The 27,766-nt window shown below is 37.2% G+C and overlaps 1 protein-coding gene across 4 annotated transcripts in view; it reads left to right on the top strand.

Annotated features, from left to right (window-relative positions):
* Positions 1-27,766, top strand: part of LOC150091209 (nuclear receptor subfamily 2 group C member 2-like) — a 595,426-nt gene that overhangs the window by 350,302 nt on the left and 217,358 nt on the right. For all 4 annotated transcript variants that reach the window (XM_090374734.1, XM_090374740.1, XM_090374722.1 and 1 more), the window contains one exon: positions 1,370-1,445. In XM_090374734.1, the coding sequence (XP_090230860.1) occupies positions 1,370-1,445 (76 nt within the window). The remainder of the gene's footprint in view (positions 1-1,369; positions 1,446-27,766) is intronic.

The following is a 27,766-nucleotide window of genomic DNA, read 5'->3' as shown; positions in this document are numbered from 1 at the left end:
ACTGCTACATATGCAGTGTTTGTCAATGTTAAACTTCAATTGCCAAACATTTCTCAGTATGTCTGCCTAATTTTTCTATATCTTGTTGCAGCAGCATACAGTAATTAATTTCTGGCATTAACCAACCTGCTAACCTTTGTATCATCTGTAAACTTAGACATTAAGCCTGTCAAAGAATCCTCTTTCATAAGATGTTACTAACTACCTACCTATAACAGTAATCTCTTGCATACTCTCATATGTAGCTAAGCCAGCAGTTCACAAACATGCACCTTGGCGCCCCAGGGTGCCACAGTGAACTCACAGGAGTGCCACGGGATATTTTAAATTTTCGAGGGAAACACAGAAATACTCAACGTCTGTCAGACCCCACGCAAACTACTAGCTCGAGGTAGTTCACAGTTTCAGCATTACTTATTAAGTTGTTTGGACCTAACTTCTTAATAAACGAAACTGTTAGGTATTTTTGTAGTAACTTTTGGCCTAGGGGCACCGTGAAAAAATATGCCAACATGAACCGAGAAGGTTTGGGAACCTCTGAGCTAAGCAATATGTGCTGGTAATTTCACCAGTATTGTAGGTGTTTAGCTGTGGAGTAGAAGAGTTCATGAACTCTAGGTAAGAATCCTTCCTTATATGTTATAATCTATTTAATTCTCATTGTTAATAGTTATATCCAATTTAGAATTATCTAAAAGATTATCAATCTGTTAGAATATCTGTCCTTCCTTTCTTTCTTTCATTCTTCCTTAAAATATTTTATTTTCGCTACTGATTAGAATATCTGTCTTTCTTTTCTGTTGGACTTGAAAAAAAATTCTCTAAAGCTTTTGCTATGCAACATTGTCCTAATTGTGCATGATTGCTGAGTTAAATTAACTCCAGGGGCTCGCATTTGGTGAGTATGGGCTTGGCACACCCAGTCCTGAGCTGGTGGTGATTCCCTTCTACTTCTCTCTCTCTCTCTCTCTCTCTCTCTCTCTCACAGGGTAACTCGGGAATTTTTTTTTTTTGGCTGGTGCAGCATAAGCCTCAGGCTTCCTTGCACCATATGGCTAATAATAATAATAATTCAATCTCTTGTGTGGTTATTACTTAGAATTAATAAACAATGAATTTTTCTCAATATTTACGTAATGAGAAGTGTTCATTTTTAACTATAGTTTATAGTAATACCCAAATACCTTTCGCACTAGAAATAATGAAGCTGTAAATTCACCATTTTTAACATTTTCTCCTCCCTTGATTTTTGCAGGTTGTTTTTGTTAGTAAATCTTTAATCATCCTTCACTTAATATATGAACTGCTGTGTTGTGACAATAAAGCATCTAATTATTTTTACAAAGTTATTCTTCTGCCTAAATTGTAGGATGCTAGGATATCTACCCTGCTTGATGCTGCTCTTGGTGGAGGATCCGTGACAAATAACATGACTGGAAATGCAGGTAGGAAATCATTTCGAAATTTTTAATATTTTCAGGATTTCAGTTTTTTTGTTTTTTTTCCTGTCAAGTAAAATTTTTCTTTACATTGTCAGGTTCACTGGTTTCTCTAATTTTTCTGTGAAAACAGGGGAAAAAAAATTTCCTCTGATATATTAGTTGATGTGGCATTTTGTAACTTTTTCAGGTCATGAAGTGAGATAAAGGATTTAAATGTATTCAATATGGTCATTTCAATATGAGATATTTTTGAAGAAATTTCACTACACATCTATTAGACCAGGCCCATGCAAACTATGGCTCACGGGCCGCACATTTTTGTGCAGCTCACGAACTTTAATTGTATTTTCGAAAAAAGTTTACTTATTTTATGCCTTTTGCAACGCCTTTTTGAAAAATAAATTTGTATATGTAATATATTATAGAATTTGTCGACTTGTAAATTGTTTTATCATCTCTGTATTGTTCAAATTGAGATAGAATTTGAAATTGTGCGCGAACTGGAGCGAGCCAACAGGCGCTTTTATAACGGTATAATTTGCGATTATAAACTAACCGCACGAAACTACAGTAACAGACAACTGTTGATGATGACAACGACTTTGCTGCGGTGGCGGAGTAATAGGATAGGACTGCTGACCGGCTGCAGTTCCAACCTGTTTTCTCTGATGGTCATCCTGCAGTTAGTTTTTTTGTGTTATCTTCGGTTATCATCTTGGTGCCAGTAGCGATAAAAATAATATTTATGCCCTTTTAAAAATGAATAAAAAACGAAAAATTCAACAAGAGCATCGTGTCTTCAATGAAGAGTGGAACACAAAATATTTTTTTGCTAAAATAAATAACAAGCCCATTTGTCTCATCTGCTGGGAGAGTGTTGAAAGAGTACAATATTAAAAGACATTTGTACAATATTAAAAGACATTATATGTCCTGACATTTTACTACTAAACATTCCGAATATGGTGCCAATTTAACTCCGGAAGCGAGAAAGAAAACAGCTGATGGATTGATTCAAAATTTATCTAGACAACAAAATGTGTTTATGCGGGTAACTAAGGAACAAGAAGCTACTGTAAAGGCAAGTTTTGTTATTTCTCATATAATTGCAAAAAGCAGCAAGCCTTTTTCTGATGGAGACTATATTAAAGAATGTATGACTGAAGCTTGTGGAATTATATGTCCTGACAACCACACAAAATTAGAGGTCCCAGCCAAACACATTTTGTCTGATAACAGAAAATAGCCTACTGTAGATTAAACACAAATTTGAGAATATAAGTTTATCTCGGCGAAGCGTAGTAAGAAGAATTGAATGTATCGATACAAATTTGAATGAGCAATTATTATCAGTATTAGAATCCATAACATGGTACTCGATAGCTCTTGACGAAAGTAATGACCAAAAGAATACTGCGCATTTATTAATTTTCATACGTGGTTGTACCTCTAATTTTGAAATTATTGAAGAACTTCTTTCAATGGAATCTCTTAAAGACCAAACAATTGGAGCTGATATATTTGAAAAAGTTGAAAAATGCTTAACAAGATATAATTTACAATGGAACAAAATGGTAAGCGTAACAACTGTCGGAGCACCAAGTTTGACAGGTAAAAATGTTGGAGCGTTAAAGAAGATTCAGGATAAAATTTAAGAAAATTATCCTGATTATAATTTAATTACAATTCATTGTATTATACATCAACAAGTATTATGTAAAAATGTGTTAAAAGTTGAACATGTCACATCTTGCATTATTAAACTAGTAAATTTAATATGATCGAGGGGCCTGAAACACAGACAATTCGTTAATTTTCTTCAAGATATTGAATCAGAGTACACAGATATTCCTTATCATTGCCAAATTCAATGGCTTAGCTTAAGAAAAGTTCTTCAGCGAGTATGGGATCTTAAAGATGACATCATTTTATTTTTAAAACTGAAAAATATTATGGACATTCCTGAATTAACCGATAATAATTGGATTTGTGATTTTGCGTTTACTCTGGACATCGTAACACACTTAAATACTTTCCACACAACATGTTACGTGGGAAAAATTTATACGCCCATGATATGGTAAAAAGTTTGAATGGATTTAAATTAAAACTCCAGTTGTTCCTTCGACATTTATTAATTAACAAGGTAGACTACTTTCCAACCATGAAGTTGCTGAAGATTCCAGAAAATAAATTTGAAAAATATTGTGAAATTATCAACACTTTGAATGACGACTTTTCATGAAGATTTGGCGACTTCCGAAAAATTGAGACAAGTTTGGCAATAATGCGCGACCCATTTTCAATAGAAATTGATAGTGCACCGAGTGAACTACAGCTTCAGATTATTTGGCAATAGTGCGCGACCTATTTTCAATAGAAATTGATAGTGCAAAGAGTGAACTACAGCTTCAGATTATAGATCTGCAGTGCGATACCGATTTAAGGGAATTGCACCGTCATGAGGAAATCTGTAAATTTTACAATACTCTTAATTCGGACAAATTCGACGAACTTATAAAAATTTGGCCCGAAAATTGTTGGTTATTTTTGGATCAACCTACGCATTAGCATTAGTAGAGGCATATGATGCAAGAAAGCAAGCTTATGCAGCATCAGCCAAAAAAAAAAAACCTTCCACTTCACCCCTCCATTCGTTCGAAATAACTGTCCAGCTGAGCCTTAAATTTATTTAGGCTATCAACTTCCACAACAAGGGATGGAAGTCTGTTCCACCAACCAACTACCCGCTGGCTAAAGGCAAATTTGCTCACATCTATCCTACATCCGTCTTTCCTCAATTTGAATTTATGCCCTCTCAGGTGATTATTCTGAGCAAAGGCAGTATCCCATCAGCATTGAGCATGCTCAAACCATTCAAGGCTTTGTACACCTCAATTAGATCACCTCGCCGTTGCCTAGTCTCCAGACACTGTAATTTGCAAAACTTAAGCCTTTCTTTGTAAGAGCAACCCTTCATTCCGTTCACTAACCTTGTTGCCCTTCTCTGTACTTGTTCCAGCAGCTCTACATCCTAATTACCACTCTCTGTCTTCTGCCACTCAACCATCCCTTTACCCATAGCAACAGTTTACCACCAATGCCACACTGCTCCAATTTGTGCAGCAGTCTTCCATGTGCAACAGTACAAAAGCCTTCCTAAGATCCAAGTATATAATATCAAAGTTATTCCCTGCATCCAATTCTTTTGTGACTACATCATAGTATCCAATCAAATTGGTCAGGCAAGACCTTCCCTTAACAAAACCATGCTGTGTCTGAACTATAACTGAATTCTTGTCAAGACGATCCTGCAGTGCTTCTTTAACCAGTGCCTCCATTAATTTTCCTGGAACAGAAGTTAAACTCACAGGTCTATAATTACTTGTGTCAGCCTTTGATCCTCCTTTGTGAATTGGGGTTACATTTGCACATCTCCAGTCTGTGGGTACCTCCCCCCTGAGTCCAAGGAAGCTCTCATAATTATGGCTAATGGATTGGTTACTTCCCTTGCCACCTCCTTTAATATAACTGGATAGATCCCATCCACCCCAGGTGCCTTTCTTGTATTTATCTTCAACAATTTCTCCTCCACTTTACTCTCAGTTATTACAAGATTCTCTAGCTTACTGCTAGAGTTGAATACACCTCTGGCTTTCCCCTCACTAAATAACTCCTCATGTGTGAATGTCGATGCAATATATTCATTTAGTTTGTTAGCTACCTGAGCAGGATCATCAACAGTTGACCCATCGATATCAAGTGGACCAATCTGATTCATCCCCTTCCTTCTAGAGTTTACATAAGTAAAGAACTCTTTGCTGTTTTTCTTTGCATCCCTTGCCAAAGATTTCTCGTAATCTGCCTTCGCCTGCCTAACCTCCTTTGTAACTTGGTTACAGATCAACTTATATCTATCATAGGCTTCTGTGTCACGTGTTAATTTATATGTATCCCATGCATTTTTCTTCTCTGCCATATGTCTCATCTGACATCCATTTAGGCCTAAACCTTGAACAATATTTCTTAGTTGGTATGTAAAGCCTAGTATCTTCCAAGATAAGGTCCCATTTTGAATGCTTCCCATTTTGAGTTTGCTGTTGGTAACATGATCAGTTGGTCCCACTGTATAGAATTTAAATACTGTCTCAGACCATCGTAGTCGCCTTTACGAAAGCAATAACCCTTCCCTTTACCCCTGATGGTAGTTACCTCCTTGAGTAAATCCCACTTCAGCACACTGTGATCACTGCTACCTAGTGGTTCCTGTATCTGCAGATTCTTAATGCATGAAGAATCACCACTGGTAATCAAATCAAATCAAGAGTATTACTCCCTCTAGTTGCCTCCCGAACATGCTGATGCAGAAAACAATCATCCAATAAATCCACAAAAGCCTTGCTAGTGTGTGAGTGACCAACCCACAAATTCCAGTCTATATCCGGAAAATTAAAATTCCCCCATTATAAGACTCTCTGATTTACTAGCTCACTCTATTTCCCTGTACAGTTTCTTATTATACTCATCAGAGTCATTAGGCCTATAGCACACTCCTTCTCTCAATTTTGATCTCCCAATGCTTATGTCACACCAAACTGACTTGACACTGCACTGTCCAGCGATGTCGGCTGGCTTCACTTCCTTGAATTTTGTGTTTCTTAACTAATAGCATAACCCCTCCTCCCTTCCTATCCTGTCTATCCTTTCTGTAGACGTTGTACTCCCCAAATTCCAGTTCTGCATTACTTATATCTGTGTGACATCACGTCTCTGATAATCCCAACAATATCCGCCTTTGATGCTTTGAGCAATACCTCAAATTCATCAAATTTATTTACCAAACTCCTAGCATTGGTGTACACGCAAGTATACATGCACCTGTTCTTTTTCTTATCTACCCTAACACAACCCATGTGTTTACTTGTACCCCAATGACTCCCAGCAGTCTCTGAAATATCCTGCATCTTATTTTCCAGGCTGCTGCTCATTCCAATAGAAGCAGTGCAAGAATCACTTTCACCTCTGCCAGTGGCTACTGTTAATCTATTAGTCCTTGTATCCCCCCCCCCAATCTAGCAGTTTTCCGATCCACCTAACACTGCCTTGATATCATCAGCAAACATTCTTGCACCCTTTCTATTTAAGTGTATCCCATCCCTGTAGAAGCAGTCTCTCCTGTTAACAAGTACAAACCAGGCTGAAAAAAATTCTACCCCTTGAGCCTTGCACAATCTTTCCAGGGCTGAATTGATCGACAGGGCTCTCATCATATACTCCCTCCTATCGTGTCTGGACAGAATTGCAGACACTTTCAAATTCAACCCTAGTTCCGCCGGTGTTTCCATCATGAATCTAAATAAAAATTCTTTGTGATCAAGCATCACCAATGAACATTTACAAGCAGTTTTAAGAATCTTAACTACAAAATTAAACCCCGATATTTTAAAAAAATGGTAAAAGATGTAAAACAGTTCCATTCATCTCATTACATTCTTGATTGTTAGAGAATAATTTTTTGTTATATTTCTTCTTCATGATAACAAATAATATATATCTAAAAATGGTATTTTACATGCAGCCTGCCTTCTTTTTGAATTCCTAATGTGGCCCTTCAGCCAAAATTTGCCCAGGCCTGTATTAGACTTTTTTTGGAATTTAATATAAACTGACTGGTATTTTTACCTAGCCAAACATTGGAAGTGCTGTTTACTTCTTTTCCATGGTGTTGTTTTATTATTAATGTTATTTAACTTTTCAGTGGCAGATAAATAACATTAATTAATAAAATAATCACCTGCACATTCGTGTAACTGCAAATAACAAACAAAGTCGTAGAACTAGAGTCCTAAGTTTATTTAAATAGGTTATAAAAATCCTGTGAATGTTAAAACTTGATTGGTTTATGGCAGTCATAAAGATTGTGATGAAGACCTTGTGTTTGATAAGAGATCATGAACAACACTAATGAGGAGTGCTTTGTTTTCACTGTCATATAAATTCTCAATTACCTTGCAAGTTTCTGTTTAACAATGCAGTACTGTCAGCATACAAATGATAAATATCTATTTGAGTTCACACAGCTACATGGTAACAATTTAAACTTATACTGTGATTATAATAAAACAAGGCTTATAATTCACAAGTAGTAATATAAAATCAAAAATTGACAGTCAAAAATAAATGAAAAACATGATTAATAATATTACACAAACAATTATGTAAACAAAAGTTTTTAAATTATTAGCTAGTTATATCCAACTTTAAGATTTGATTTCTTTTTTTGAATCAAATTGAAATGAATCAGTTTTAAAAAAACAACACACACACACACACACACACACACACACACACACACACACACACACACACACACACACACTGTTACCAGTACTTCTCAATATCATTGAAAGTAAGAAATGGCATTTTGCAGATCAGTAATCTCAGTTTTAATGTGAGAACTTACCAGACACTTATGAAAGAAGATAGAATTGATGTACATTGGTCCTTGGTTGGGAATTGGAACTGAAAAGTGGATAAGGAAGCATGAAATATAAAAAGTTATCCAAAGTCATTCTTGTCATTTTAATAATTCCTCGTAGTAATGCTGAGTGTCGAAGAATGTTCAACCAGGTGAAAGAATATTCTGAATTGAGATCCTCTCTTCCTGGTGCCATGTTGGAAATGCTCTCGATAACCAAGTCTGAACAGCAGTGTTCATGTTATTAACAAAACTTTGATTCACCATTTCTGAAGAGGTGCAAAATCTGTTACAGCATAATTCTTGAATCAGTTATAATCTGCTGATATCTACCTGTCAAACCAAACAGAAATCGACAAGTGGAAAGTCAGCTGCTGCTGTGGAGCCAGGATGCAACAATAAGCAGAAACAGTTACCATCCAGTTAAAATCTTCTAATACTCATCAGTTCTCTCTCTTACATCCAGCAGATGAGGTCCACATCAATTAGTCACAAGAAGTTCATTGTATGACAGTTCAGGGCATGGTAATTTGCTGTATGCAATAGTTAAGGGGAATTTTTTGTATGTGACAATTCGGTTCATGGCAATTCAGCATACTTATGAGACAGTTTGGTGTATGTGACAATTTGTATTTAACAGTTTGGTGAATACAGCAATTTCATGTATGTTTGATAATTCAGTGTATCAAACAGAAATCAGAAATTAACAAAATCACTGTGGCAAAAGGTTTAGGAAACAGGAAATTTTGGTGATTTAGAAAGGAGAAATGCAGAAATTTAGAAAAAAGAAAATACGGTAGTCTCCCCCTTATCCGCAGTTTCAGTTACCGTGGTCCGAAAATATTAAATGGAAAATTCCGGAAATAAACAATTCATAAGTTTTAAATTGCGTGCCGTTCTGAGTAGCGTGATGAAATCTCACTGCCGTCCCGCCTGGGACGTGAATCACCCCTTTGTCCAGTGTATCTGCACTGTATATGCTACCCACCCGTTAATCACCTAGTAACAATCTCAGTTATCAGATCGACTGTTGTGATATCACAGTCCTTGTGTTCAACTAATCATTATTTTACTTAATAATGGCCTCATAGTTCAAGAATAGTGATGCTGGCAATTTGGATATACCAAAGAGAAGCCGTAAAGTGCTTCCTTTAAGTGAAAAGGTGAAAGTTCTCGACTTAATAAGGAAAGAAAAAAATTGTATGCTGAGGTTGCTAAGATCTACAGTAAGAACGAATCTTCTATTTGTGAAATTGTGAAGAAGGAAAGAAATTCATGCTAGTTTTGCTGTCACACCTAAAACTGCAAAAGTTACGGCCACAGTGTGCGATAAATGCTTAGTTAAGGTGGAAAGGCATTAAATTTGTGAGTCGAAGACATTAACAGAAAAGCGTTCCGATTGACAGCAGCGTGTTGTGCTGGAAAGCATTCAGTGTATACAAAGACTTCAACAAGGGATCCCCTAAAACGAGTGACACCAAGCCCTTTACTGCAAGTTACACAGATTCTGGAATAGGTTTGGACTGAAATTACTGGAGAGGCTTCACTGCCAATGAAGAAGCTGCTGCCACATTTCCAGTAGAGTTGAAGAAGTTGATTAAGAAGAAAGGATACCATCCAAACCAGGCATCTTCTGGAAGAAGATGCCCAATAGAACCTAAATTCATAAAAGTGCAAACGAGGCACTAGGGCATAATACATGGAAGGACAGATTAACTCTGGTGCTATGTGGCAATGCTGCAGGGCATATGATAAAGCTCTAGGCATAGTGTACAGAACAAAGAACCTACACGCTCTCAAAAACAAAAATTATCTGCCCGTGTTCTGGCAACATAATCAGAAAGTGTGGGTGACAGCCATTTTGTTTATGGAATGGTTCCACCAATGCTTCATCCCAGAAGTGAAAAAATACTTGGAAGAGGAAGGGTTGGAATTTAAAGTCCTATTAATAATAGACAATGCACCTGGCCATCCTGAATCTGTTTGCTATGAAAATGTCGAGGTTGTATTTTTACCTCCAAATACCTCATTGTTCAGCTCCTTGACCAGAGCATCATTCAGTTTGTCAAGGCCACATACACACTTCCTGGTATTTGATTACATTCAATCAGCAATTGATGCAGACCCTAATCTGGACATAATGCAGTGCTGGAAATCATTCACTATTTTTGACGCAATAACATTCCTTAAAGCTGCAATGGATGAATTAAAACCAGAAACTGTCAATTCTTCCTGGAAGAACTTATGGAGTAAAGTTGTGAATGATTTTAAAGGCTTCCCAGGATCAGTGGAGAAGTTAGAAAAATGATTCACACAGCAAAACAAGTTGGTTGAGAAGGATTGCCTGACATGCTTGATGAAAAAGTGGTAGAACATATTGAAGGCCATTGAGAAGTGTTAACAAATGAGGAATTGGAAGAACTTGCTGAGTCACCTACAGAGGAAGATGAAGAAGAAACTGAAGCAGAACTAGCAATGTGGACATTACCGAAATTTGCCAAAGTGTTTTGAATTGTACAGACATTAAAGGGCAAAATTATGGAATACAATCCTCAGACGGAATGCAGCATTAAAGTCACCCGTATGATCACCAAAGGATTACAACCTCTGCAGCAACACTTTGACGTGTTAAAAAGAAAGAGACAACAACTTCCGATTACAATGTTCTTCCAAAAGGCTTCGGCATCACCCGAAGCTGATGATCCTCCTTCTGACATATCGTCAGAAGGTCAGTAGTAGCCTAACACTATGTCACAATGCCTACGTCATTCACCTCACCTCACTTCATCTCATCGCATCATCACAATCAGAAGAAGAAGGGTGCGTACAGTACAATAAGATATTTTGAGAGAGAGAGAGACCACATTCACACAACTTTTATCACAGTATATTGTTATAATTGTTCAATTTTATTATTAGTTATTGTTGTTAATCTCTGACTGTGCCTAATTTATAAATTAAACTTTATCATAGGTATGCATGTATAGGGTTTGGTACTGTCCGTGGTTTCAGGCATCCACTGGGGGTCTTGGAACATATCCCCTGTGGTGGGGGGGGGACTGCTGTAATATTTTTTATCCATTTATTTTGTATAAAAGGATTCACACTGATCCTTCTCACAAGCAGGAAAGTATGTGCTTTATCCAACATGACTTCATCCATATCGTAACAACTTTAATCCAGATAAGATTATTTAATAATTTTTTTAACATACCTGCTCAGTTGAATCCCATGCTTTTCCGAGAGCATGAACTGGTTAAGGGTTGGGAAGCCAGAAGGAAATTATGGACACAGAAACCAGGTTTCCCAACCCTCAAGAAATCCATTGTGCTAGAACAGCATGGGCTTTGATAGTCTAAAAAAAAAAAAAAAAAAAAAAAAAAAATGAGAGATTGTTAATCTTCATTTTTTCCTTTCTAGTTTGTGGTAATAAATTTTGTCTTCCTTATCAAACTACAACCAACCAATCCTAGCTACTTGAAAAAACATGAACCTCAAAATACCCCTAAAAAGTATTTATTTACATCTCTCAGTGACGGATTAAGGCATGGGCTGACAGGGCAGCTGCCTGGGGCACCATTTTTACAGGGGTGCCAGAAGCTGAAGGGCAAGGGAAAGATTTTTTTTTTTCTTTCTACAAAAGCTAAGCCTGACACAATCTGCAGCCATAAAGTAATGTTACTCAGCCTGAAATATTCCTTGAACGTGTTGCAGTTTTTTTTTTTTTTTTTGTTTCAAAAGCACAATGTAGAACTTCCGTTGACATATTAGATTAGAAGAAAAGTTCGCCTTTGTTTCTGGAGAAAAATGAAGCATGTTCAGTCGGGATGGCCTTTCCTGCGAATAGATTAGGGCTGACGTGTGCCGAAACTCTGCATTCCGCAGATAATGGAGTGCTGATCATTGGGTTTCACCCCCGCCTCACAGACATACATATGAACAGATGCATGAGGCTCGAGCCTCACCATAGAGGGGCCTTGCAGGGTCCTCTGTAATCTCAAAAATGCCCTGTACAAACTAGGACCCACTTGTACCTACCATGTAAACACAGACAGTGAAATTTACTGAAAGTGTGGATGACTTATTTCTGCAAAAGAACAGATTAATTTCCAGGATAAAATCACTCTTTCCACTTCTCTAATAGGGTGCTTACAGTAGAACTCAGGTTGACCATGGCGTATTGTCTGTGTTGGGAATATGCCACAATCTTTTCCACTGGCTATGGACACAAGAAAGCAATTGACCAAGCAGTTGACCAGTGCAACTTGGTACAGTATGTGGGAGAGGCAGTTGTAAATGTGTTACTAACGCCATTAAATTGTGGAATGTTAATCCCTTTAGTTCTTAATTCGTGCTTTCTACAGCAGCAGCTCTATTGACTAAAGGCCAGAGATGCAATTTTATTCGTTCTAGGGAAACTGTTTTAATTGATTTCAGAATCTATATAAACTGAGATCCAAAAACTGTAAAATTTAGTTTAATTTAGCAGTTGATGTGTAAAGTTAAAATGCGATATGCAAGAGTTACACATTGAAGTAAATATAAGTACTTTTCTATATCTTTGAAAGTAGTTTAATAAATTCTGATTCTGTTGTTACAGCAAATTTAATTATCATACCTATGTGTAATGTTTCGTTATTTATTGTGACTGTGGTATACGTTCCTCTATTGAAAGTTTTTTGGTCTCTCGCCCTTAAAATATGAATTTGATTTAAGTGTACTTACTTATTTAATTTTTTTAAAATTGAATCAATATCAGTTACATTACTCTTAAGTTATATTAAAATAATCTCTTTGAATTAAAAATGTAAAATTGTCAATAAACAATGAATTAAAGAAAGCAGTAATTAAAACAATGACATATTAATATTTAAAAACGCATTAATCGTAATAGCAGCAAATTTTTATATGAAATGAAAAAAGCAGTTTTCTTTCTTTTAAATTGTTCCTTTACTAGCTTCGAAATTAACTGCTTTGAATGTGCTGCTAGATGTAATATTAATTAATTATAACTTACTTTCCCGAAAATGGTTTGCCATTTTCATAGCTTTATTTTTTATCATAACATAATAGAACACCTGTAATGAAAAATAATGAACTCCTTTATTTTAAAGACATAAGTTCCAAAAAAGACATCAGCTCAGATAAAATGGCACAAAAAATAGATTACTGTAGCGGTTCTCAAACTGTGCATCGTGACACCCCGGGGATGCACCATAATTTCCCAGTTGCGTCGCGGACGATGTAATAGTTTATATAAGATTTCCATGGCAAATATTAAAAATGTGTTAAGAATGGGTTTTTTTTTTTTTTTTTTAACTATTAGATTTTTTTTTCTTTTTATGGTAGTTGTTGGCGCATCGGTTTCTGTGGCCATAATGCACCTCCCAAGGTTTTTGCAGTACTTTGATCCAAGCCCGAGGCAGGATTCGAACCTGCGACCTTTGGGTTGCCAGGCAGGCACTTTACCCACCCAGCTAGCCCGGTCGGCACTATTAGATATCTACTACTATTTGATCTGTATTATTAACATAAATAATTATAGAAAATATTTGGGGTGTTTTTGACGAAGAGAACACATAGTGTTCCCTGACCGTATTCTTGGGATCCGATTACTACGAGTGATTGGTTCGGGTATTTTCACACGTTATTTGACCTTGCATGAGTCTGAATTATTGTATTAACATATTAAAAATAAGAAATTGCACAATTATAGATGTTTTACTTTAATGGAGGTGCCGGGAAAATTTTACAGGTCAAGGGAAGCATGTGGTCAGAAAGTTTGAAAACTGCTCGATTACTGTATACTGTAGCAAAAGACACTTTGAACTGCCGTTACAATTGCAATTGAGGGAGTGTGTGTGTAAACAACTTAGAAAAACTGTTTTTATTATTTTCTTAATTTAAGCCCATCCTTCACAAAGGTGTTTTTCCGAGTGCACTTATGTTGTAGATACACCATAAACTGGTTTTGTTTATACGAAACTAATTTTTAAGAAGTCAGTGCCATCCTTTGGGAAGTACGGAACTGGGTGGACAGAGGCAATGATAATAGGGGCAATAATTGGACAGCTGTGCCAAGATTTGTATTAAACATACAAAAAAACAATGTAGTATATATTTCTGACAGGATGAAAACAAACATTTTAATACATATTAACCGAATTTTGTAATAAACAAATATATTTACATAGAAAAGCCTATCCTTTCGCAGGAAATGCTGTGTGTCATATTATTATTATTAGCCATGTGGGTCCTGGGTGCCAAGCGATTATGACTGAGCGATTTATTTGTGCCTTACAGTGTGATTTCCAAAAAGAGATATATAGTTCTTTTACATTCCTCTCGTTAAGTAATTATTTATTTTATAACCGCTCTTGCAAAAGTAGGCGGCTTTCCTTTCTTGCAGAGCAAGAAAGGAAAGCCGCCTTTCTTTTTTTTTTTTCATAGTCTTATTACTAATCCCCTACTACTTTTCGCTTGGTCACACCAGGTACTGCTCCTGCCTCCCCATGGCGGTGCCAGAAACCTTGGCAGAAAAGCTCATCTGCCAAGGGCGAAAAGGAGCAAAGATGGAGCAAAATTTTTATCCACCTTTAGAGCCGACAAGCTATCGGCCACAGACTGAAACTGATTATGACAGTTCACAACCCAAGAGGTTGACACCTCTCAGCAAATTATCTCCTTTCCTCATCCAGAAACACCTGGAGAGTATTGCAGGATCTCCAAAGACTGTGAAGAGGCTACAATCTGGAGACCTATTTTTAGAAATAACAAAGAGTAGAAATTCAGAGAAATTCTTACAACTCTCAGATTTTGCTGGGATACAAATTAAAGTATCTCCCCATGCTACCTTAAATACATCCAAAGGTCTGATTTCTAGCTGGCATCTGTTGAACGTGACTGAGGATGAAATAACCCAACAACTTCACGATCAAAATATTATTGCATCAAAAAGAATCATGATTAAAAAAGGCAATAACCTTACGCCTACCAGGAATATTATTCTTACATTTAATTCCCCAAACCTACCATCAACAGTAAAAGCTGGCTGTCTACTTTGCCGTGTTCGCCCATATATTCCCAATCCCTTGAGATGCTAGAAGTGCCAAAAGTATGGTCACTCTCAGACAACATGTAGAGGAAACCCAGTTTGTTCCACCTGTGGATCTTCCGATCATACTCAGTCTAAATGTTTGGCGACAGAAAAGACATGTCCCAACTGTAAAGGTAACCATCCTGCATATTCTAAAAATTGTGAGAGATGGAAAACTGAGAAACAAATTGTTAAATATAAGGTTGAGAACAAGGTAAGCTTTCAAGAAGCAAGGAAAATAATTGCTCCTACTATGCCCAAACGTACCTATGCAAATGTTGCACAAAAACAACAAACAGTGTCCACAAACTGATGTTACCGTCTCCTCAAACATATCAATCTCTGACTGGGCTCAAGCTGTCCTCTCTCAGCAACAGTCCAGTATCCCTAAGCATCTCTTACAATACCAGCGACATCTCCTACTCCTCCAGTGATTCCTAGTACATCACATAGTCAAAGTTTCAATTCAAGAAAGAATATCCAAGAATCATCCATGTATGCTGTTATTCTTACAACCAGGACGATCCAATTCTAGAAATACATGTTGAAGAAGATATGGACATCGGACGGCCTACATTTCCAAAAAAAGACAAACAGAAGACTGACCGCCATAAAACTGCCATACTGAAAAAGCAGTCAGATACAGCTTCTTGTAATCATCTCAAGTAACAAATTCCTCTGCAGTTCCATTGTTACATTTTACAATGGAACTGCAGAGGAATTTGTAGCAATATCGACGATATTCATTACCTTATTCATCACTACTCTCCAGTGGTTTCTTCTTACAGGAAACCTATTTAAATTCTCAAATTTCCACCACCATAAAGAACTACTCTATATATTGAAAAGATCGCATTACATCGAATACTGCCCGTGATGGTGTAGCCATCTTGATCAACTCACAGATCCCAGCCAAAAAAATTGTTCTTCAAACAGAAATTGAAGCTGTTGCTGTACGTTTCATTACACAGATTGCAATAACCCTTGTTTTAATCTGTCTTCCACCAAATCACGCCGCCTCTTACAAAGATCGTGAAGATCTTCTAATGCAATTACCTCCCCCTGTCTGTCTATTGGGAGATTTCAATAGCCACCACCCCTTATGGGGATCTTCTAAATTAGATAGATATGGCCGACTAATTGAAACCCTTCTGTATAAGCAAAACCTTACCATCCTTAATACTGGTGGACCTACGTACATAAAATTATCAACTACTCAAACTTCTGCAATTGATCTCACGATTTGCTCCCTGATACTGTTTCCAGTCATGGAATGGTCTGTTATGGATGATCCCATGGGCAGTGACCATTTTCCAATTATATGTAATCTGCTCATTACACAACCACCTTTACCAAAACCTTACAGGAAATGGAAATTCTCTTGAGCCAACTGGGTGAAATTTTAGTCAGCAATTAAACTGAATGAGGAAATTATCCAATTACAACCCATACATGAAGTGACAGAATATATCACATCCAATTGTAATCAGCTGCTAAAATCTCCATTCCACTGATGAATCCCGTGGCCTGGCGTCATTTTAACTACTGGTGAAATGATGAATGCACGAAAACAAAGAGGAAAAAAAATAAAGCATGGAATTTATTCAGATGATCCCTAACCACATCTAATCTCATCAACTATAAGAAACGAAGGGCAAAAGCTCGTTTCATTCAAAGACAAGCCAAGAAAGATTCCTGGACCCGGTTTGCATCCACTGTAAACAGAAACACTTATTCCAGATTAATATGGAAGAAAATTAGGCAGCTTTCTGGCAAGTTTCCAACCATCCCTACCACAATTCTTTTGTGGAATGAGCAAGAACTCTCTGCTCCTCTCGATGTAGCAAATGCCTTGGGAAAAACCTTTGCCCAAGTCTGATCGGCATCAAGCTATACGCTGGAATTCCAGAAAATTAAGAACATCACTGAATCGCGATCGATCAACTTTCACATCTCTTTAATCTTACCATATAACCAGCCTCTTCAGTATTTGGAACTTCTACAAGCCATTAGAAAAAAACACAACAGTGCAGCAGGGCCCAATAGAATATGTAACAGCACCTTGATGACAAACATTTGCAGCTACTGCTGTTATTTTATAATCAAAAAAATCTGGAAAACATCTATCCTACGTCTTGGCACCATGCCACAGTTTTGGCCTTTTTGAAACCCGGAAAAGATCACTCCAGTCCTTTAAGTCACCGGCCAATTTCCCTTTCCAGTTGCCTTGGTAAAATCCTTGAGAAAATGAAACACAGACGACTCGTTTCGATAATTGAAGACCAAAATCTAATGGGTAATGAACAACGTGGCTTTTGCCAAAACAGATCTGCCTTAGATCTTATGATCAAGGCTGAGTCCACAGTTCGCAATGCCTTTGTGAGAAATGAACACTTTGTTATGGGCTCCATCGACATAGAGAAGGCATTTGATACCACCTGGCGTCAGGGCATTCTTAGAGACTGGCATACCCTTGTTGGTCTATGAGGCGACCTGATTATATTCATTAAGAACTTTTTATGGAGTCGTTCCTATCAAGTACGATATTTTAACTCCTTTTTTCTAAGACATTCTTGCAGGAAGAAGGAGTTCTGCAAGGGTCTGTACTGAGTGCAACACTTTTTGCGCTTAGAATTGGCTCCATTACAAAAGAACTTCCAAATACTGTTGAGGCTTACCTTTATGCTGACGATCTCTCTCTCTTTCTTGCCATTCTCAGAACATGAGATCTATTGAACGTCAATTGCAGATATCACTTAATAAAATACAAAAGTGGGCAGTGCTCAATGGTATCATCTTCTTGGCGCCTCCGTAGCCGGGTGGGAAGGAGCAGCAGTGCGTAGCACACGCTTCTTGATTAGACCGTGGTTCGAGCCTGCCACCACCAAATACGGAGGATGCGGGAAGGTCAGGGAATGGCTACCGCATATTCCCGGAGCAATATGGCCTTAGTTGCTAATGCTCCTAAAAAACCAAAACCAAACAAACAGCTATCATCTTTCACAACAGAAAATTTTCACTATACACTTTTGCAATCAACGCAAATTATATACAGATTCCGAACTTCACGTCGGACTTTACCATTCTGATTGTCAGCAACATCAGATTCTTGGGATTAACCCTTGGCAAGAAGTTAAACTTCCTTGATAAACTTCCTTGAAACCAATATCATATTAAATTTGTACATAATACTTGTCTCAAAAAGCGCAACATACTAAGAGCTTTATCCACCCTGTCTTGGGGAGCAGATCATACCTCGTTGCTTTGACTATATAGACCATTGATTAGATCCTGTTTGGTTATGGTGCTCCAGTCTACGATTCTGCCCGAAGAGTGTACTACGCTGGCTGGATCCAATTCAACACAGTGCATTACTGATTGGCGCCTCCAGGTGGGCCAGAGCAGCAGTGCGTAGTACACACTTCTTGATTAGACTGGGGTTCAAGCCCATGACACCAAATACGGAGGATGTGGAAAGATCAGGGAATGACCACCGCATATCCCCGGAGCAATATGGCCTTAGTTGCTAATGCTCCTAAAATCCAAATAACAAACAAACAAGCAATACAGATTGCACTTGGAGCCTTCAGGACATCTCCAACTCATAGTCTATATATTGAAGCTCACGAACCCCATTTGCACCTCTGCAGGAAAATGTTACTACTGAAGTATGCAGTCAAAATAAAAAGTTGCTGTTTGCATCCTATTCACGCATACCTCTTCAATCCTCAACTACCTAATCTATACAGAAATAAACCTAATAAAATAAGGCCAGCAGGCCTACGGCTTTTTGAAATATCACAGAGTTGGAAAGTTCCTCTTCACAACAGTCAACAAGTAATGAATTACTTTCATGCACCTTGGACTTCCCCTCCTCAACTGAACTTTGATACCTATTTTCTTCAATGGGGTAAGAATATTCTACTGACTCTCAACCTGAAACAACTTGATGCAAGTCATATTCAGAGCCATGTTGATTTCCTGCCAATATATACTGATGGGTCCAAATCTCAATCAGCCATTGGAGCAGCAGCGGTGTTTTCCTCCACTATTATTGCAGCTTCTCTTCCACGTGAGTATAGCAACTTTTCTGCAGAACTACATGGAATAAAATTAGCTCTAGAAAATTTGAATCTTTACCCATCTTCAAAATATTTAATTTGCACAGACTCTCTCAGCTCAATTAGAGCAATGCAAAATATGCAATGCCTCCTATACGAATCACCCTATTTTAAACCAAATCAGGAACTTGCTCTTGAAAATTGAACGTCAACAATTAGTGAACTTTTGTTGGATTCCAGCACATTCAAGGATAAAGGGGAATGAACTGGCGGGTATAGCGCCAAAAAATCCCTCCACATTCGATTTGACCTCTGTCCATATTCCAGCCTCTGACCATGATATCATCATAAAAGCAGCATGCCTCAAACAGTGGAAAGAGCTATGGCACAACCAGACTAATAACAAACTTTTTCAGTTGAAACAGGAACCAAAATTTTTGGCACTCAAGCATCCAAACAACTAGAAGGGAAGAAGTCGTACTTGCACGGGCAAGAATAGGACATACTCGTCTGACCCACCGCCTGATGATACTGAGGACAGTCTTATTGACTGTCTTTCTCAGACTAAACTGCTAGAACCAATATCATTAGAACATATTATTGTCGATCAAGCAAATATTAAGGAACTTTTCTGTTTTCTAAAAAAAATTGGAATATACCATCGATTCTGAATAGTTTTTCTAAAATGAAATTGAAATGCCTTCAATACTGAATTATTTCCTAACACAACTCTATGGACTGGTGCACTATAGTTTATGTGCCATTTAACACACATACATTAGCCATATGGTGCAATATAGTTATCATAGCCTGGGGCTTATGCTGCACCAGCCAAAAATATAAATAAATAAATAAATTTCTGAGTTACTCTGAGAGAGAGAGAGAGAGAGAGAGAGAGAGAGAGAGAGAGAGAGAGAGAGAGAGAGAGAGAGAGAGAAAGGAATCACCAAGAAAGAGAAGAATGATGATATCCAGCTCAGGACCCTGGTTGTGCCAAGCCCATACTCACCAGATGTGAGCCCCTGGGGCAAAACGAGTACTTTGTATAAACAAGTTTGTATTATCCTGGCTTGGTCCTCCGAGATTTTATTGAAGTGTGTGTATCAGTCGTAGTTAAGTGATATGTGTGGAGGTGCAAATCATAGATTTTGTGACTTAATATTAGTATGCTACTAATAGATCACTAAAGAGAAGTATTCCTAATTCTTCCAGTTTCTAGTGCTTCTGACAATTATCTTTTTCGATATATTTCAGGTATTAATTTATTTTCAGATCAATTATTAGTTTGAACATATTGTGTTGCGCCCTGTCATTTGGTCTTGGGGAAACAGATTATTGTCGTGTTGGCATCAAGAGATCTCACGCTTTTTAGGAAGAGTGAATAATAAACTAAACTGCTAATAAACTACACTAAACTATGGACTCTTTCCATGTGAACGTGTTCATCTGCAAAGATTGTTATAAACAGCCAAAGTGATTTTGTATCTTTTCATGATTGTGGTGCTGCAGTTGTAGGCAAATACTTAGTTTCTGTCTTTGTTTATTGTCAAGGCTGCTATAATTATGTTCTACTTAGTTTGTTTCTAATTATGATTTTTTCTCTTTAGGTTAGATATTAAAAATTATCATTATCCCTTCAAAATGCCTCCCAAAAAATTATCTGGATTTGCAAACAGTAAAAGAAAATTAGAAAGAGAAAAAGAAGTTTGCAAATCTGCAAAATATTTTTCTGCCTTTTTTCAGTGCATCTAATTCGTCTATAACTGAACTAAAATCTTCTAGTAAGAAATGTGATTTAAATAGCGATACTAAAACAGAAAATTCTTCCGAAGAATGTTCTGCTCCAACAATTTCAACAACAAGACTAAATATTGTACCAAATGAAAATCTTAAAATCGATGGCATAGAAAACTGTGCTGATTCAGTATCAAATGCAGCATTTGCTGATGATAAATAGGTTAACCTTATTACCATTTTGTTAACCTTATTACTATTTTCAAATGTGATGATCCTGCAACATGGCCTTTTCCTCTGACTTCGGTATCTCAGGATCATATAATATCATCAGATTTATCTGAATCAACCAGAACTGTCAGAAATAATTTTATTTATCCTAGAGATTCTGAGAACCGATGTTTTACCGAGGCGATGTATTGTAGAAAATGGCTTATATATTCAGAAAGTGCTAATAAAGTGTTTCGTAGTTGTTGCAAACTATTTTATTCAGTTAAGGTAACCTGCATTTGGATCAGTTGGCAATTCGAATTGGAAACATATGAACTACTATTTAGAGGGTCGTGAAAAATTTCCTGTACATTTGGAAAACTATTTGAAATGAATTGAAGTTTTTCAAAGGTTTCGGGCTGGCAAAACAACAGATCAAGAACTACAGTCTGACATTGTTATGGAACAACAGCATTGGAAACTTGCATTGGATTGCCTCTGTAACATTGTATTGTATTTATCAACACACAGCTTGGCATTCTGTGGTTCTTCAGATGGATTGTTTACTTCAGGCAATGGCAGTTTCTTTGGTTTAATTGAATTACTTATAAATACGATGTCATAATGCACAAACATGTGTTGCATTCTTTCCCAAGAGACCTGAGGTATAACGTATTGCAGCAAAACAATCCAAAATGAAATAATCTTTTCTCTGTTGGCATCAGTTGTTCGTACCAACATTGTAGAGCCAACATAAAGGTGTGCAAGCACATATACGTCAAGAAAATCCATGTGCATTTTATATGCCTTGTGGTTTCCATTCTTTAAATTTTAGTGATTGGAGATGCTGCAATGTCTTGCACACAATCAGCATCATTCTTTGGCATTATACAGTGCATCTATCCTTTATTTTCCGCATCTGTGTCAAGATGGAAAATTTTAACTGATGACAGTGCCAAATCTCACAGTCAAACTGCTTTGTGAAACATGTTGGGAAAGTCGTATTGATTGTTTAAAGCCCTTAAGGTATCAAATTATTGAAATTCATGATGCACTTATAACACTTAGTGAAAGTGCATCCGATATTGCTGTCAAGCATGAAGCATTAACACTTGCCCCACAACTGTGTGACTTCTCATTTTTGGTAATGCTGATTACTTGGTATGATGTACTGTACCATATAAATATAGTAAGTAAATATATGCAATCAAGTACCATGGATTTAAATTCTGTTTTTAATTTATTAAAATCTAGCACCAGATGTATAATTGAATATCGACCGAATGGATTTGCAAATGCTTTAGTTGAAGCAAAAGAGTTATCAGAACTTCTGGGAATAGAACCAGTTTTTACAGAAAAAATAGTGATCTGCAAAAAGGGGTTGTTCAACTAAAAAACTACTGAACATGTTATCGGCGACTAAAAAGAATTTCGAAATAAATGTATTTCAACTCTATTTTGCACTGTGTGATATCTTCTACAAAAGAGCGGGTTGAGTAAACAAATCTCTTTCATCAGACCTGGAGCTTTTTATTTGATTTAAAGAAAATGCCACATATAATACTGCCACATAGGCTGTCTACATTACGAGATAAAAGGAACTTCCTTTGTATCCTGTTGAATTTGCACAGGAGTGGTGGTTGTCTGAAACAGCAACATTCAGTTATATAGTTGTTACTTAGTGCTTACTGAAGATACAGGATACATTATTTTGAAAGGCTATGTAGTCTTATTGGTTCCAGTCCTGCCACTAATTAATGGAGGCACTTGTTAAAGAAGCATTGCAGGATCATCTTGACAAGATTTCAGTTATAGCTCGGACACAGCATGGATTTGTTAAGGGGAAGTCTTGTCTGATTGGATACTATGATATAGTCACAAAGGAACTAGATGCAAAGAATAATTTTGAAATCATATATTTGGATCTTGAAAGGCCTTTGATACTGTTGCACATGGAAGACTGCTGCACAAATTGGAGCAGTGTGCCATTGGAGGCAAATTGCTGCTATGGATAAAGGGATGGTTGAGTGAGAGAAGACATTTAGTGGTAATCAATGGACACTGCTCTTCATGGACTAATGTTATTAGTGGAGTCCCTCAGGGTTCAGTGTTGGGTCCATTGTTTTTTTCTGTATTTATGTATTGATGGTATATCAGGCTTAATGTCCAAGTTTGCAGACAATACGAAGGTTGGCAGGGTTGTTAATGACACTCTGCTGCTGCAACAGGATCAAGAAAAGTTGAGCAGATGGGCTGAGAGGTGGAAAATGAAGTTTAACATTGACAAATGCAAATAATACATATGGGAAGCAGTAACCCCAGAGTAATGTATCAACTCTGTGGTACTACACTGACAGTGGTAGAGAATGAAAAGGAACTGGGTGTAATTGTGCAGGCAGATATGAAGTTCTCTGAGCAGTGAAGACAGGCTGCCATGACAGTTCATGTGGTTTCATCAATGATATACTGTACAGGAATTTTTCTAACAGGGATAATAAGGAGTTGATTATCCTCTTGTATAAGGCAATGGTCAGGCCACACCTTGAGTGCTGTATATAGGTCTGGAGGCTCATTTTAGGAAGGATGTAGAGCTGCTGGAGGAGTGCAGAGAAGGGCAACAAGATTTGTGAATGGAACAAAGGGTTGCTCTTACGAAGAAAGGTTTAAATTTTGGAAATTACAGTGTCTGGAGACTAGGCATTTGTGAGGTGATCTGATTGAGGTGTATAAAGACTTGAATGGTTTGAGCATGCTCAGTGCTGATGGGAGTCTTCCTCTTGCTCAGAATAATTGCCTGAGAGGGCATAAATTCAAATTGAGGAAATACAGTTGTAGGATAGATGGGCAGAAGTTTGCCTTTAGCTAGCGGGTGGTTGATTGCTGGAACAGACTTCCATCTGTTGTTATACAAGTTGATAGCTTAAATAGATTCAAGGCAGAACTTGACAAACATTTGGAGTAAGTGGATGGGTGAAATAAGGATGTGTTTTTTGGCTGATGCTATATAAGCTTGCTTTCTTGCATCATATGCCTTTGCTAATGCAATAATGTAATTAGCTGTTTTCTATTTTTTTTATATTCCTCATAGAGCTGGCTGGTGGAATGATGTATCCAGCTTCCAGTATCCCCACAACTGCATGTTGCTGTATCAGAAGGGAGCATAGAGGGAATTTTAATGTGTGAACCTCTGTACTAGATGTGAAAACGCTATAGGTTTTTTTTTTTTTTTTGGGGGGATTCACTAATTTAACTTCTAGCATAAATTTCTGCCCTTTGCTTTCTTCATTCCATAATACCTGCCATTTCTCTAAAGATTTTTTTTTTTAACTCATTTCATTGGGACCAACTGATGTTGAAAAATAAATTCCAAATGAGGTAAAAAAAAAAGCTGCTGCTAAGGATTAGACAAAATGGATATCAGGTGAACTGATGAGCCTGGATGCAGAGAAGAAAAATACAGGGAATGTTACAAATTGTTGGGGGATATAGAGTCCCACAGTAGATATAAACTAATATGTAATGAAGTTACTGGGGGAGGTGTGGGTTAAGACTTCTCATAATCTGCCTTAGGCAAGCTAAGGCAGATTATGAGATGTCTTTGACTAAGAATCCAAAGGTAAGTATCACAGAATTCTTTGATTGTGATTTAACACTAGTAGGAATAGGCTGAATCATATTGGTCTACTGGATGATGATTCTGTATAGATTACTGATAAACTTGAATAAATATTTTGCATCTGCATTCGTGCATGAAGAAGTTTTTAGAGAGAGGATTACAGAAGTCTATCTAAAATGGATTGAGAATTAAATGGTTTTATAATAACAGAAAGGAAGGTGGAAGAGAAACTGCTGCAGCTTAAAGTGCAGCAGTTTTTCTAGCATCTAAGGCTGACGTAATTTTTTGTAATTTTTTTGATATAATTGGATTTATATAAATCCAATTATACCAAAAAAAAATTACAAAAGTAGTAGTAGTTAAACCTTTGGCCATAATAATGAGAGCATTCTTTGAACACAGAGAAGCCTCTACTAATTGGAGTTGTGCAGATGTATCTCCTATTCATAAGGAGATATGAATAGGATATTCATATCTCCTTATGAATAGAAGATATATTTGCATACCTATTGATATATTCTCTGTGCCAAAGAAAATAATGGAATCAGTAGTTAAAGAAATGATGCAAGATCATCTTGATAAGAGTTGGCCATAAGGCAGTCAAGCATGGATTTGTTAGAAGTAGATCTCACCTGACCACTCTGATTATATACTGTCAGTTATCATGAACAAATTGATGCAGAGACTAATTTTGACATCATATACGTACTTTGATTTCAGTAATGCTTTTGGTACTGTGGTATTAGGGGAAAATTGTTATTATGGACAAAAGAATCATTAAGTGGTAGGAGCTGAGTGGTTTTAAATGTGAACTGCTCTTTGTAGATTAATGTTATGAGCAGGTAACCATATTGATGGACCCTTACTATTTTTAATATTCATTACTGATATTGGTATTTTGAATCTGATGTCTAAATTTGCTGATGATACAAAGGGACACAGCAGTTAATTATTACATCATTAATAACTATTTTCGTAGTTATTAACCCTGTAATTATAACATATTTTTGTAGTATGATTATGGGCAAAGTACTTCCTGTAAATGTTGAGAATGCATGGCACAAGATGCTGTTAGTATAAACGGTTTGATCAAAAAATTTAAAGGCTCTTATAATTGTTCAGTTCATAGCAGTAGCAAAAAGACTGCAAGCAGAGCTTTCAATGACATCCTATGAGCATCCACACACCAACAACTTTTAACCTGTTATGCACCAGTGTAGCACAGAGCTTTTGAGTAAATACTTGCTTTTCCTCATATGTTGCATGTACTGAAATCAATGAAATTTGAACATATATGATTTGTTGTAAATTTGGAAAGTCAGACATGGAAGCCCATGAAATCGTTATTACAGTTTATAGAGTTGGTGCTGTGGCAAAAAAAGCCACACATATACACACACCAGGTTTCAGAGGTTTCTGAAGGAAATGTTTTGCTTAAAGATGAAGAAAGATATGGCTTTCTGTCAAAATTTCAACACAGATAAACCACCAATGAAGTTCACACCATCATTCAATTGCACTGCTGACTGACCATATGAGAAAATGCTGCGGAGGTATCTCTTTCATTTAGTTTGGCCCTTCTCTGTGAGCATCTGTACGTAGTGAGGGAGGACCTCCCACTGATGCTGCTGGTCCTTCAGATTAGTATCACTTTGATGCAGTACCCACAGCCTAAGCATTATAAGTATTTAAAACCTAGAATTATAAGTATCTGAAAAATTTGCCATGCACTGTGACTGGTGAAAATTTAGAAAGGTGGGATCTTGTTTGGGGGGAGGAAACAGCTTCAGCATGCCGCTTAGGCCCCGTGCTTTGACAAGACAAGACAAATCCTGGAATGAATCTACTAGTAGCCAAGGGTCAAACATGTCAAATCAATGCCTTTACCCTTGTTGTCAGATGGATAGGATTTAGGCTAGCAGAAGTGTGGATATTGTGCTTGGGTAGTCCTGGAATACCACTCTTGAGTACTTTTATTGCTTTCTGAGTAGTGGGTGACCATTTAAGTTTCATGGCTAGGGAGCTCAGACATTGAAACAAAATCAGATTAGCATTAGCATTAGTAGAGGCATATGATGCAAGAAAGCAAGCTTATATCAAGCTTATATTAAGCAAGCATCAGCCAAAAAAAAAAAAAAAAAAAAAAAAAAAAGACCCTTCCCATTTCATTGATACATTCGTTCCAAATGTTTGTCTAGTTCTGCCTTGAATTTATTTAAGCTATAAACTTCCACAACAACAGATGGAAGTTTGTTCCAGCAATCAACTACCTGCTGGATAAAGGCAAATTTCTGCACACCTATTCTACAACTGTCTTTCCTCAATTTGAATCTGTGCCCCCTTAGAAGGTGCCTCCATAGCCAGGTGGGCAGGAGCAGCAGTGCGTAGCATGCGCTTCTTGATTAGACCGGGGTTTGAGTCCATGACCACCAAATACGGAGGATGCGGAAAGGTCAGGGAATGACCACCGCATATCCCCGGAGCAATATGGCCTTAGTTACTAATGCTCCTAAATAAAAAACCAAAAAATTAACTCCCTTAGATTCTTAATCTGAGCAAGTGGAAGTATCTCATCAGCATTGAGCCTGCTCAATCCATTCAAGGCCTTATATACCTCAATCAAATCGCCTTGCAAGTGCCTAGTCTCTAGAAGCTGCAATTTGCATAACTTAAGCCTTTCTTCATGAGAGCACTCCTTTGTACCCCTCACCAACCTTGTTGCCCTTATCTGTACTCATTCAAGCAACTCTACATCCTAAAATGAGGCTTCCAAACCTGTATGTATTACTCAAGATGTGGCCTGACCATTGCCTTATACAAGGGGATAAATCACCTCCTTATCACTACTCGCAAGATTCCTGTATATCATTGACAAGACCCCATGACATAATCTGCTCAGAAAACTTCATATCTGACTGTACAATTATCTCCAGGTCTCTTTCATTCTCCACTACCCTGAGTGTAACACCACCCAGTTAGTATATTTCTTTGGGGTTACTGCTACCCATATGCAGTACTTTGCATTTGTCAATGTTAAATTTCAGTTGCCACTTCTCAGCCCATCTGCCCAACTTTTCCAGATCCTGTTGCAGCACCAGCATACTGTCATTACTGTTATTAACACCCTTG

The sequence above is a fragment of the Mastigoproctus giganteus genome, chromosome 1 (assembly GCF_048544385.1).
Source record: "Mastigoproctus giganteus isolate SK-2022 chromosome 1, ASM4854438v1, whole genome shotgun sequence".
Lineage (NCBI taxonomy): Eukaryota > Metazoa > Arthropoda > Arachnida > Uropygi > Thelyphonidae > Mastigoproctus > Mastigoproctus giganteus.
The sequence above is the reverse complement of the archived record's forward strand: the minus strand, read 5'-3'. Positions and strand labels throughout refer to the sequence as shown.